The sequence below is a fragment of the Colius striatus genome, chromosome 17 (assembly GCF_028858725.1).
Source record: "Colius striatus isolate bColStr4 chromosome 17, bColStr4.1.hap1, whole genome shotgun sequence".
Taxonomy (NCBI): Eukaryota; Metazoa; Chordata; class Aves; order Coliiformes; family Coliidae; genus Colius; species Colius striatus.
Genome location: NC_084775.1, coordinates 10,792,707 through 10,806,860, shown reverse-complemented (window position 1 = coordinate 10,806,860; position 14,154 = coordinate 10,792,707). Strand labels below are relative to the sequence as shown.

The 14,154-nt window shown below is 37.7% G+C and overlaps 1 protein-coding gene across 6 annotated transcripts in view; it reads left to right on the top strand.

The window, feature by feature from the left end:
• The window catches only part of SFSWAP (splicing factor SWAP), a 45,417-nt gene extending 39,773 nt beyond the window's left edge, over positions 1–5,644 (top strand). For all 6 annotated transcript variants that reach the window (XM_062009663.1, XM_062009662.1, XM_062009660.1 and 3 more), the window contains 3 exons: positions 2,836–3,006; positions 3,575–3,647; positions 5,231–5,644. In XM_062009663.1, coding sequence (XP_061865647.1) covers positions 2,836–3,006; positions 3,575–3,647; positions 5,231–5,296 — 310 coding nt within the window. In that variant the 3' untranslated portion in view covers positions 5,297–5,644. The remainder of the gene's footprint in view (positions 1–2,835; positions 3,007–3,574; positions 3,648–5,230) is intronic.
• The last annotated feature ends 8,510 nt before the right edge of the window (positions 5,645–14,154 follow it).

Sequence of the window (14,154 nt, the reverse complement as noted above, 5' to 3'; positions counted from 1 at the left end):
TTCAAGTGCAGGGAAATGAACATTTTCCGTGCTTGGATGTGTACACCCAAAGTGTAAACAAAACCCAACACATGGATGTTTCTGAGCATACAGAATGTTTCTCCTCATTGGTGATGACTTAGTCTTTTACCTATTTCTCTGTATCTCTTGTGGGATAAGAAGAAAAGCCATCACTTTATGATTATTAAAGAAATTTTGTTTTACCTTAAGATGACTTTCCATCTCTTGACAGCCTGTAATTGGCGTGTGGTCTGTATCACTGAGAACTTCATTGTACTTCAACTGGTTCAGTTTTTTGCATCCGTCAACTCTGAGATAATAGAAGCTTTTGTGGAATTTAGCATGCAAATTTGCTTAAGCAGAACAGATATGGAAGCTTAAAATGTTTCTGTTCCTATAAACACACACAACCCTGTGCTGGTTTTAAGCAGTGGTGATGTGTCTGGTGCTTGACCATCTGACATTTTAAGCTATAAATTCTTTTTTGTTAAGACACTCCAAGTGATAAATTATGATGACAACTGTGAAATTAATTAGATTCCTCTTTAAACAATATTGTTTATATAGGTGGAAACCCTAAACTTTTGTTAGACATCAAATAGGAAAGCAGACCACTGCACAGTAAAATACAGATGGCAGTAAGTGTAAAAAATGTAGACAGAAGAAAGAATGTTGTACTTAGGTGGGGCTGTTTTGCTGCTCTGATTGCAGAAAGCCTGCTGTTTCAAACCTGTTAGGACTGACATGTTAAATTTTCAAGTAAAAGTGTAGATGCTGTTATGGACCAGTTTTCGTCTTCAGTTATGGAGTAATTCTTCACAGTGCTGTAATGGAAACAAGGTTAAAAGCTAATTAGTTACTTGAGGTTTCTAGGAGTGAGTAACGTATGTTTTGCCTCAAAGCCAAGAGCAGGTTTCACTCTTACATGGCAGCAGTCAGCTGAGAGGTTTTTATTAACCATAGTTACACTAAGAAGTAGGCAGGCTTCAGAATCCAGCACTGTCAGAGGACTGAAAATTAGAATTAATAAATACTTCAATGTTTTAAACTTACTCGGGGCATTAATCTGATATCAGCTGTGATGCTGAATAGCTAGCATGGCTTGTGAATTTTTAGGTATATTTACCTAAGAAAATATGTAAGAGCTAGGAAGCTATGCTTTACTTTATCTTCTTTGGGAATTACTGCCTTCCTGCTTGTACAGTGAGGTGTACTTCAGAATAACTATAAAAATTGGGTTTTTCTTCTACTTATTTTGCGCCTCAGTTGCCATCATAGTTATTTTAGAAAGAAGTCTAATGCAAATTAGTGGTTTAATCTGACTGCAGTGAATGACTTTCCACAGAGAACAGGCAGAGTTCTTTTATACTAGCCCTTGTACCTAGAAAAATATTGTAAAATCAGCCTAGTTTTTGCAAACAGACTGTTCCAAAACTAGAGAATTGATACACATTCATTCAGCTGTTATGATGTCTGTTCATCATGATCTGAGATGAAAAACACTGAAGAAGCTTACTGTAATATATTCTTTTTGCATGATGAATGTTTGCTGAGATTTTCAAGAATTAAGTATGAAATGTTTCCACAGCTTGATTACATTATGGTGTTTTTAAGAAACTGAGCAATTACAGCACATAATTAGCCAGTCAAGGAATAACCAACTTTGTAGCTGATGTTTCTTGTATAATCAGGAAAATGGCAGAGGCCAGCAGAGCTATGAGGTTTTGCTTCTGTCTCTTTAATGATTCTGTAAGAAAAGTGTAAGGAGGGTTTTTTTAAGTTTAAGTCCTAATATTAAATTCTATGTAAAGATTTGGTAATTTTATGATAAATTCTAAGCATCTGAGGTGTACAGTATTTATATGGGTATTTAATATATTAGAGCTGCTTTAAAAGAAGAAAAATAAGAAGAAAATAAAAATAACCAATAATGCAATACTGTAAGATGGCTGAAAGTTTAACAGTGTTTCAAGACTGAAAAAAATTAACAGTCTTCTGAATAGACTTCTAGAAGTGCACACTGGGGGGAGATGCCTACAGTGAGGTATTGCTTGACTATAATTAGGGCATTAGTCTAGTAATTCTAATTACAGTAAAGTACATCCTGGTATGTAAATCATACAGACATAAACTCATAACCATGTATAAAGATTTTGGTAGTTCCATCTCTAGTTCAGTACTAATAGAATTCTCTTTGGGTTTAATGAGGAGACTACCTCTGATTTCCTCTTCTGTCAATAATGAACACATCAGGCACCCCTCAGTCCTTTGTACCAGCTAATAGTCACAAACATTTGTATATGTAATTTCCAAGTCATAAATGGTTTCCACTGAAAGCATCTTGCTAGGTCTGGGTTTGTTTGAGTGGCTTACAAGAGCTTGTTTGTAATTTTGAGCCTGTGGTGTGTTGGATTCTTTGGGATCACAAGGAAAAGGGCCCTTTCATTTATGAGACAGGAAAATTGTAAGGGATACATTTCCATTATATTCTAAGTGTCTAGCAAAGTTATTCTCCAAATCTCCAGTGAAACACTTTTCACTGTCATCCTTCTAAGTATCAAATACTGCCCAGTTTCCTGTTTACCCATGTCATGGTATTCCAAGTGAGAACCTCAAGTACTAGTAGTTGCCCAATGTAATATGTTAAAAAGAGCTGCTGAGAGAATTTTGCACAACCATAGATGTTCAGTATTGGGGTAAGACACTAATGCTTGCTGAATACATGAGAAGTATCCTGTGGAAGAGAGCTATGTAAGCTTTTAGAAGTGTGAAAAGTAACTGAGATAGTGTAATATTGCTTTAAATATCCTTCAATAAAATATCTTCTTGTCACAGAAGTCCTCATGAAAAGAAGAAGAAGAGGCGATCTAGGTCACGTACCAAGTCCAGAGCTAGGTCTCCTTCACCATCCATGTCACCAGGAAAACCATCCACACACAAAAATTCTGTACATTCAACTAGTGTCTCTCCTGTGGAGAGCAGGGAATCCAGCCAGGAACGCTCCAGGTACCACTCTCTTTTACTGTAGTATTGCAGTGCCAATGTCCCTTGACTCTGAGTGTGTCTTGATCTAACTTGTATGGTGAGGAGCTCTGTATGTGTGCATATTAAAAGCAGAAGACAGTGGGAGGACAGCACTATGTTCATCAGTCCAATGAAGACATTGTATCTCTGTTGCCTACTTGAGTAAACATCTTGACCTCTTACAGGAAACCTGGTGCAGAGAATTCTGCAACCTCATTCTATGTTAAAAATTGGAAGCTCTCACTAAATGGGATAACTCTTTGAAGCAGACTTTTAATACAAGGGTTTGAATTGTAATATGTATGCATGATTCATAATGAACTTCTACAGAATATAGAACAGTCCTGTGAAAAAATTCTAGGCTAGTGTTTGGATTTCTGGGTATCAGTTGTATGAGTGACTCTTTTGACTGTAACTTATCATGGTTTCTAGTTGAATGAGAGAACTGGTGACTGACACAAGAGGCTTGTACAACAAAACGCAAATCATGAGCCAAACAATTTTTTGAAACATTTAGTATCAATTACTAATGTTAATTTTACTTTTTTAGGGGAGTTTCTCAGGAAAAAGATGGCCAAATCTCTTCAGCAATTGTGTCTTCAGTGCAGAGTAAAATCACTCAGGTACAAATTATTAATAAATTCAGAGTGTGTTGCCTAATTAAGTGTGCCCATCATGTCATTCTCTTACTGCCTTGTACAGTTCTGAGTTGTGAGAGACATGTTCTTTGTCATTCTTAATTTGTTTGCTTATGAGGAAAACAGTTTTGTTGCTTCTCTAGCTGTTGTCCTTTCAAGTTTAATCATGCCTCTAAAGACCAAGCTAAATTCATTATGCTGCAGTATATCCACTGTTAAGATATGAAAGTCCACATTATGCTACAGTACCCCAGTTAGTGATAGCAGGTACAACTGAGCCATCTTACCGTGGAGTGCTCTTAACAAGTTTCATGGAAGAAAGAAGAGAGGAGAAAGTTTGTAGTGTTGTCAGTGGTAAAAAATGTCCTCTCGAAACCTGAAGTGTATGCATTGCATCAAGCAGTATCTTCAACCCACTTATATTACCCTTGTTGCTGTTTATGTCTCTGAACTATTGTTGTTATGATTTTGTTGATATATCCAAGTTTGCTGTGAATAGTGGCCTAGCAGGTATGTGCCTCTACATGCCGTGCAGTCATCTAAATGTATTCAGCTTCCCTAACACTATTTTAAGATCCCCAACCACTGTCTTCAAAGAAACATCTCACCCTTTAAACCATACACCCTTCAGACAGAGGGAATTGATTCATGCATTTCTTGGGTTAAGTATTGCTGATGACATAGCATTTTCTTGCTCAAAATGCAGCTGTAAGAGGAGGGAAGATTATCATACTAAAATACAGTTCTTTTTTACCACTTTCAAATAGTAACTAAAGAGGAATGAAACTTTTGTGAATCTGCAAGATTCAACTCAGATTAATTTAACATCTTCTTATGTTTAAGACCCCAAAGAAATGTAATTTACCTAATTATTAGTAAGATTATTTTGCTGACAATGTGCTGGCTGACCCTGACCAATTCAGTATCTTCTCTCATTCAAATCCTTCCATCTGTAAAGTGAAATAATGATGCTGAATTCCCCTATGAAGTGTTTTGAGAGCTTCAGATGAAAAATGCTTTAAAAGAGCTAAATATTTTAATTCATTTGTAGTGCATTTGGGAAGAAATGCTTTAAGTAACTTTAATTCATTACTGATACTTTTTGTGATCATTTTTTCAACCCAATTATTCAACACCATTTACATGTCATTTCATTTCCTTTTGTACTGCTGTGCCCGTTAGATATTCAAACAGGACTGAGAGTTACTGTTTGGTTTTGTAACAGTCTAGTATTTCAGTCACTCTGTCATATGTGAAAATACCACTGTTGTGTAAATTTTTTATTCAGGTTTACAAAGCAAACAAAAAAAGCTTTCTGTTACGTAGTGTTTTTTAGCCCTCTCTTCTGTCTCTCCATTGTAGTGAAACTAGACTTCATTTGCTATTATAGAAACTTTCCCCAGATTATTTCATTCATTTAGCCTAGGGACTGTTACTGTCTGATGATTGTGAATCTAGGTATTCTGTGTGACTGAAGCGTAAGCTAACCCTTGCACATACATTTTTACAGTCACATGATTTAGCTCTGTTCAAAGCCCACACATCTGACCACTTTTTATTTTCTACAGGATCTTATGGCCAAAGTGAGAGCAATGCTTGCAGCTTCCAAAAACATACAAACTAGTGCCTCCTGAGACCTGTTGAACTGACCATCAAGGAATTGTGTGAAAAAGAACGATATAAAAAAACTGCCTCATCTCAAATGTACAGCTGAGCTTAGCTCACTTGGTTCACAGCTCGTCTAATATTACTAGAACTCGAGGAGCTAAAACCGATCTTTCTGTACAGAAACGTCTCCTTGAAATTTCATTAAACTTTTTCAGCCAGAATATCTTTGGAAACTTTTTGGTTTTTGTAAATTGATTTTTTTGACTAATTCTTCAGTAACATTTTATGATCAGCAGTCTATATGTGTATATTTGTAAATACCATGTTTCTGTGAAAGGAGTATTACACAATAATAAAGGAAACATCTTTCATTAGCTCGAGTTTTTGTGGAGTCCTTAATTGTTTGCATTTGACTTTTGTTACAAGTGAATTTTCTTTTTCTTTAGTACTTTTTGCTTTGTAAAGTAACAACTGTCTAACCTACCTGAGCACCCTAAGCTGAGAAATAGTTTTTATCTTCTTTGTGCATGAAGCGGTCCAAGAAGTGTACTTGTTTGCTTGGATATTAGTAGTGGGTGGTTTTTGGACAAAGGACATCATTTATAAAGATCTCTCAGCCTCCATTTGAGGAGGTGACTCTTTGAGGTCAATAACTAATGATCAGTAGCTCCTTTGTCTTTAATTGCCTTGCTCGCTCTAGTTAGCTACAGAAAAGGGAGGATATTTTTTGTTCATTCATCAGGCTTACTCTGTAAATAGGACACTCTTCTGATTTAACATCTTTCATACCATTGAGAAAGATGCTCACTAACTTATGTTTTACTGACATAGGCAGTTAACACTTTTCAGAAAGCTTGTGACCTCAGTATAATTGCATGTTTGTTTATTATGCATTCTTTGTTGTACACTGAGACTAGTTAATTTTTTAATTGAAATATTCTTAGAATGTGTACAAAAAAGCATGTGTGAATTTGTCCCCAAGCCTGCTGTAACAATGAGGTTTGGTAATAGTTGGTGTGCTGTTATGGTAGTTCCATAAAGGTGGAATCGGGGCTTTTAATGACCACGGAAAAACTGTGATCTATAATCAGAAAGATTGTTGTTAGAGTGACTCATGTCTCAATTTTCTCAAATTTTGTAGAGAGTAGGTGGAGGTTGGAGATAGATTAGAGAAATGAATGTATTAAAGTTTGCACTTTCTCACAGACTAGTTGGTATAGATTAATAACTCCAGTGGAAAATCTTTGTTGTTCAAAGCAAGAGCAGGAGAAACAATGCATTGATATAATTCAAGCTCTGAGTAACATGAGGGTCAAAAGTTGGTGTTCACTTGGTATGTGAGAAAAATATTGAAACTACTGGAAACAATAATCATTCAGCTTTCTTTTCTGTTCTTGACCAGTAATGTTAACAGAGTTTACACTCCTACAAACAATATGAAATGCTGTGCCTGATGCTGAGAAATTTCATTGTACACAGAAATGGTGGTGAAACAGATCCATCTAAATGGTAATCTAGAGTCATGTTATCCACTACTTACCTAATTATTTGAAAGATTTGTAATGTTTTGATCAGGACAAAAATAACTTTAAACCAGTGCAAGAGAGACAACATTTTCTCTCTATATGTTGATGAAACAGTACTAGTAGAGACAGAGATACAAAAGGACAGAAAGTAGATTTCATAGGCAGCTGTTGTAGGTTGTTGTGCAGTGTTAAATTCACAACAACTATATTTTTCCTTCCTAAATGGAGTTAATAGTCTCACCATGGTTAAATAATTGGCAGTTTGGATGCTAGTTGTTTGTCATGTAATAGGAAAAAAGCCCAGCTCTGCTGAAATAGACTGGGCAGCTTGTTTTGCTGCTGCTTTGCAGATTTATCCTCTTTGGGAAGGTTGTTGCTTTAATGACTTTGTAAAATATTTTCCCTCCCTGTGAGCAAGTCTTTTCTTTCTTTTTTGGTTTTCTTTCTTTTTTCTTTATTCCCTTTTGTGGTATGAAGTGAGATGGAGCGTTTAGCTCCAGGAAAATTTAAATTAAACTGCATTTTTATACACTCTTTATTGTTTACTGAGGTTGGTTTGCATTTAGCACTCTCTCATGGGTACTTGTATTCTCCAGAACTTAAAAAGTACTAGTGTTTTTATTGTGTTATTTTTTCTCTTTCCAACCAGAATGAATATTTTCATCATATTAAAGGGGGTTGAACTGCTTTGCCAGAATAATTCCTTTGTATGTATTCATATTTAGAAATAGATGCTGCTTTTTTGGTCCGTCTTCTCCGGCACTGGCTGTGTTGTAACAGCTTTTAAATACATCATGGAGCTTGTGACACGATCAGTACAATTTCTACTGTCTGGTTTATCAGGGGACTGTGTAGCCAATAGCAGGAAAATGGCTTAAGAACTTCAGCCCAAATTTCTACCATTTCATGATTTTAGAAGATGAGGAGGAAGTGGGCTTTGAGAAGTTGTGAGGAAGGCACTGGGGCACCTCAGAGTTGTGAGCAACTAGTTTGAATTTTTCAAATTTCTCCTTTTTGTGGAAATAATGAAAGATGAGATTGCTTTGCTTTGCATTCGGTCAGATTCAGTAACTGTATTGTAGGTTTTGTATCTATAGCTGCAGGTACTTTGAATTATTTCCTCCACGTGTGTGTAACAAACCAGAAGTGCTTTAGAAGGGCGTTGTTGTCTGTAATGTGCTAACTAGTCTTTCCTCATTGTCTCAAGAGTTCCAGATAGTAGTTTTAAGATGTTTTGGAGGTTTTTGTCAGGTTATACAACAAAACCTTTTTCTCTCTGGATTCATGCAGAGTAACTTTCTCTCAAAAAACCAATTTCCACTGACAGAAAGACAGTAGGAGCTGCTCAAGAGCTATCAGTTTTTCTCGACAGAAATAGGGGTTCAACGGAGATGTGAAAAAGTTACTTACAGCTCTATTTTGAACCACTAAATCTTTTGCAGACTTTGGTATTTATAGGAGTTTCAGACATCATTTCTCAGTGCTGGAGAGCTTTATGAAACAAAGATTATAGGACAAAGTCATTGCTACAGCGAAGATAGTGTGTGGCCTGAAGTTCTCCACCTTTCTTTGCCAAATGGAAGTGAAATAGATAAGTGTTAGATGCTTGTATACATCTGTCCTCCTATCTCTGTTAGCAGTTTCCTTCAGAGCTTATTTCTCAGTACAAACTTCTGTCTCATCAGCTTTCCTTAATCTGCTCATCTAGATATAATATTCATAGTTCAAGAGGTGAGTTCGTAATAACTTGTATTAAAGATGCTGTAATTTAAATTCATTAGATGTGTGCAGCAGCTTCTACTTGGCTCTTCAGTCAACTAGTGGGTAACTTGTTAATAATAAAGTTACAGTCTTTTGTCCATGTCAGAAGGTTTGGTTTTCTACAGGTGAGGAGACTGTACTTCCACTTGCAGGGCAGCTTTTATCGAACCAAGCTAATGGTTTGGCATTGAGCAATTTGGCTCTGTCAGGAAGCTGACAGACATGGAGATGTATCTACAGTCTCCTGGCATTGATCACCATTTCACATCTATTGTCACTTGTAACTCCTTGTATCATAACATTTTGTTTGACACCAATTATTTTGAAACATACACTTTCTCACTTGTGAATTTCATGCATTATTGACGATCAAAGCCATGCCCTCCACTTTTCATTGAGGCAACAGGTGATAACATTTAGAATACGTTTTCTTGGATTTAAGGCAATTCCTGTTATATTTTGTGAAAAAAAAAATATTGAAAAATCCTATTCAATTAAATTTCTACTTAATTAAGTGGCATTTATCATCTGTTCCTCTTCTGCCATCTCTCCCCAGCAACTAATTATACAGCGCAAAGAAGTGAAAGACCTGGGGATCGAGGTTAGTAAAATGCTACAGCTGCTTCTTACTAATTTTTCTTTCACCTTGTGATCTGAAAGCGTGAAATATAGCATTGAACTGATCTAGCAGAGTTGTTTTCATCTTGTAAATTAACTTGGCTATAACTTTATGAAAGTTTGTTTGAAATTCTCCTAAATGCAGATCTTAAAAATTGAAGGCTCAGTGTTTGGATTTTTTTTTCTGATTTAAATATGGACATGTTCTGAATATTTTTGTTTTGCTTTTAGACAGATCCCTTCAGCACCAAAAGTGTAGTTCAGCTTAGTATTATTTATAAAAGGAGAGACTTTATTGGAGCAGTTGGTTGGAAACTCTTATCTACCTGCATGCTAATTAGGTTTCAGTCTTTCTGGTGGCCCGGTGGAGTGGTATTGCTTTTGGGAGGCTGTTTGAACCATTGAAGGATTTGTGGTAATTCTTCATGCAGAGCATGTCTTTGATTTTTTTTGCCTTCATTTTCCCTGCACTGAATTTCACAGGAGAGGAATATAGGTATAGAAATACCCCACTGGATTTTGTATCATCTTAAAGCAAGTTCTGACTGTTTATAACAAATCCACTTTTACCTTCCAGTAAACTTGAAACTTCTGTGGTATTAATATCTTCCATTTGAATGAAGATTATAATCTCTCAGCAACAATTAATCCTGAACATGTAGCATGAAAAGCATTTCAGAAAGCTCTGCCAGACCATTTTGAGAGTGATGGTGATAATCTACCATTTCTGGATCAGTGCCAGACTCTCCTCGGGAGACATGCTATCACTTGTTTTCTGTGATAAGGACAAAATGGCTGCACATCTAGATGCATGCTGGCAAGCTCCTTTTTCTCTTTAGACTGAGCATGAAACGGTTGATCTCAAAATAGAAAGTGTGATGACTTCTTGATGATCTTTGACAGTGTTATAAATACAGCTGCATGGTAGGGTAAGAGAAATCCCAGTGTGCAGGGCAGATGCTAGCTTCTCTAGACAACATAGAGTGGCAGATATGATACCTTAGTTCAGTGACACTGGTGTCATTTGAGGATCCAAGCTTTTCTGTCCTGTTTCTGGTGAAACAAATTCTAAGGATATATTCTTCCAGGGAGAAGTCCCATGTGTGCTCATATTTCTGCTATTAAAAAGCAGGAGGATTTGGTGTTTCTTGTTAAAATGCAATCCAAATGTGTTTATCTGCAACTTTATTTATTAGGATATTGTAACCTTGGTTAAATTATTAATTGTTAAATAATTCCTCTTGCTTGCTGCAACAGCTTTTTTCCCCCTTATGAAATGCTAAAGCTTGAAAAAAAAATAACCTGTACTGATCAAAAACCAGGTCAGAGGGTTTGGCATCATAAGGAAGGAAACAGAAGTAATCTGTAAACTCTGCTCCTCCTTTCTGAAGCTCAAATAATCTAATTCATTTCCTAAGGAAAAATGGAAAGGAAAAATTGATTTTGTAGGAACTGATGAAAAGATGAGTTTCCACCTTGTGTCAAGTGAGTGTGAGGAGATCTTTCAACCTTAAATTATTGAGACAATCAAAAGCACACTGCCCACAGGTCTTTGAGTGCTCTAGCTAATGCACCGTGAAGATTATAATTCACCAAATTCGATGATTAAAAGATTTTATCGAAATCATAAGGTGTTGCCTTAAAAAATGATGAGATGGGTGAAGCCTGTGTTACACTGCTACTGTTACAGTCTGTTTTCAATAAGTTGTATGCTGCTAGAGAAGTTAGGTAGCTATATGACCTTGACTGTACCTAGAATCCTTCTCCCAGTGGATACTCAACACAAAGTGAAAAGGCAACTACTCCAGACATGTCTTTCTAGCAGGAAACCTCATATTCCCTGGGATTCCTAGGGTGGAATATGTGGAATTTAAGTGTAGCGCCATAAAGATGACAGACAGTGGAATAAAGGTGCCCCAATCTATTGTTTTATATTCCCAGAACAAAACATTTCCTGTATTTGCATAATAAGAAGCCACCAGTTTACTCTGTTGAATTGTGAATTGTGAAAGCCTTTCAGTTTGTAAGTTAATAGTTTTCTCAGAATTGTCATTGCAAACAGAGAATAGACGATCATTATTCTTTTGTGCTGGTCCCTTATCTGTTTGGGTTCACACTGTCCCTGTGAGTTGTGCTGCAATTTATCAGCAGGAAGATATTTCTAGCTCATTTATGTTGTCTCTGTCAGGGTCCTGAATGCAGTATTAGACCTTAATGGTCATGACCAATCTTGCATGGACCTTTCACCCCCAGCCTGTGAGAGGTGCTCACTGTGGTCTGTCTGTAGGCCCGTTGCAGCCTGTGCAGGGCTATAGACCCTCTTGGCCTGCACCCTGCCCCCCAGCCTGACTTGCTGCTTGACCTCAGAGCTGCCTTATCACCACATGCCTGTCTGGTGCTCTGGATTCCCTGATGCTGTTTCTGGGTCTGCTCTTCTCCTTGGGGTAAATGGGGCTGTGCCCAGGCCAGTGAGGTCCCTCCCCAGTTTCCATCCTTCAGGGAGCAGTTGGCCTTGCTCAAACCTGGAGAGACTGTGGAGTCTCCATCCCTGGAGACAGTCAAAACCTGCCTACACACAGACCTGGACACCCTGCTGCAGCTCATCTTGCTTTTCAGGGGTCTGGAACATCTTTCTTATGAGGAAAGGCTGCAGGAACTGGGAGATCTTGGTAATATTTATAAGTATATAAATGATGAGTGTCAGGAAATTGGGGCATCTCTTTTGTCTATTGTATCTAGTGACAAGATGAGGGGTAATGGAATGAAGCTGGAACACAAAAAGTTCCATTTAAACACAAGGAAAAACCGTATCACTGTGAAGGTGACAGAGCAGTGGAACAGGCTGCCCAGGGAGGGTGTGGAGGCTCCTTCCTTGGAGATCTTCAAGACCCATGTGGACATGTTCCTGTGCAACCTGATCTAGGTGGACCTGCTTCTGCAGGGGGATTCAACTAGATGATCTCTAAAGGTCTCTTCCAAGCCCTACCATTCTGTGATTCTCTGAGAGCTTGCATGCAATGATTTCCAGGGGTCTCAGCCAGCCTCAGCTGCACTGTGGTTCATGTTTGCTAATGCTCCAAGACTGCCCATCTTAACCAGGGTTGAAATGACCAATTTTTGTCTCCACTCTGCATATTTTATATGAAGCTTTCCCTTGTGTCAATGAAATAGCTTTGCAAAGGTATATTAAGTCCAAAGGTGAATGCCCTTTATCTTAGCACAATAGGCAATAGAGATTGTCTCCAAGACTGAAAAAAGCCATTATACTAAAGCAGTTTTATTGAACTCCTTCCCCTTCTTAAAAGATACATTTAAGAACATGATAATATGCTATGTAATCTGGGAAACTGAACATTGGCAGCTTCATGATCCAATTAAAACACTCCCTCAACCGCCACATCCCGTTGCCAAAAACTTCTTAGGCTTTAAACCTTTGTTAACGATTTGTCTTCGCTTGCATCTTCTGTTTGTGCTTCTTGAATGGGTGTACGCTTGTCGTGGGGTTTTTTAATCAGGAAATGGTAGAAATTGACAGCCTCAAGCTGTCATTGCCCACAAAAACATTGAGACATGTATCTATTAATCCTGCAGAAGGAGCATATTAAATTCCCACTGTTGGTAATCTCCCGTTGGAACCAATATTGGCTAATGACTTTAATGGTATCACTCTTGGCAAAAATTAAACACATTTTTCATCCTTTCCTAAAGCTCTTTCTGTTTTAAAGCATTGTAGATAAGGAGACAAAATGGGCAAGGAGTGACATTATATGTTGAATTTAAGAGAATACTGTAAAAATGAGTGAGCTATGCTGGCAAATCTGATGGCATTTGTCCAGTGTTTCCTAACTGGCAAAGAGACATTCAGTCAGTTCTGACAACCTAATGATTTTGATGACACTGTGATAGTTTTTTGAGCTTGAGTACAATAAGTGATGTTGAAAAGCTGTGGTTCTTGTACTGTGACAGTAAAAATTTGCTAGGTTTTAAGACGAGTGCAACTTTGCCAACAAATGAAGTCTTGTGTCTTTAGAGGCAGAAGCAATTCTGTGTGTCCTACCCAGGATAATGACCACTTTACATGAGGCTGAGGATAACAGGCAATGTGCAGTCAGACTGCTGGCTTTACAGAAATGATTGAGCTACCAGCCTTCAAAATCATTGAACTTGCTTCCTCTTTTCGACAGTCCTCCAAGCCTCAAGCAGAAGTTACAATTTAGGAATATGCTTCTGTTACATCTGAGTTTGGTAGGTCCTTTTTAGAGGACAAATGAGTTGAATACCATTTTCTAAGTAGGGGTTTGGTTTAATTGCCTGTGTCTCTGAAGCAATAAGCAGTTTACTCTTTCTGAGGATAAGTGGGCAACATCTCAGAGATGGAAAAAGAAGCAGCTATTGAGGATGTGCACGGGTGAGAGACCTTTGCTCTATGGACTGGCTGCTTGCTCATGATGAGACAGGGAATACTTAAATTCCCCAGCTGCTCAGTTTAGACTGTCTTGCTGCATGCAGCATGCTGAAGCTCACACTCTCAGAGGCACTCTGAAATGTCACTGGAAGTTAGGATTTGTATCTTCATAACTTCTCAGTATCTTCTTGTAACAATGTGGAAGAGCACAAATGTGATGGTCTTACTCCAGCTACCAGCAAAGACAAGATATCAACTGTTCTATAAAAGAATATTCTCTGCCCTTGTGCTTTATGAATATGCAGATACAATAAATAGTACTATTTATCTTCAAGGAGTTGAGAGAAATGTCCTTCCATCAGTGGCCTGTCTGCTTGGGAAGAGACAATAGAATGTATTCTAAATGTCAGTTAAAATAGGGTACAAAGTTAAAAATGGCAAGAATAGATTCAAATGAGTGTTACAGACTGCTTGTGGAGACTTGTTAGGGTTCAGGCAAATGTAGCTTAGATCTCACAACCGGCATCATTCAGGAAGACAGATGATGAAACTGAGCCAGGTAGGATGATGTCCG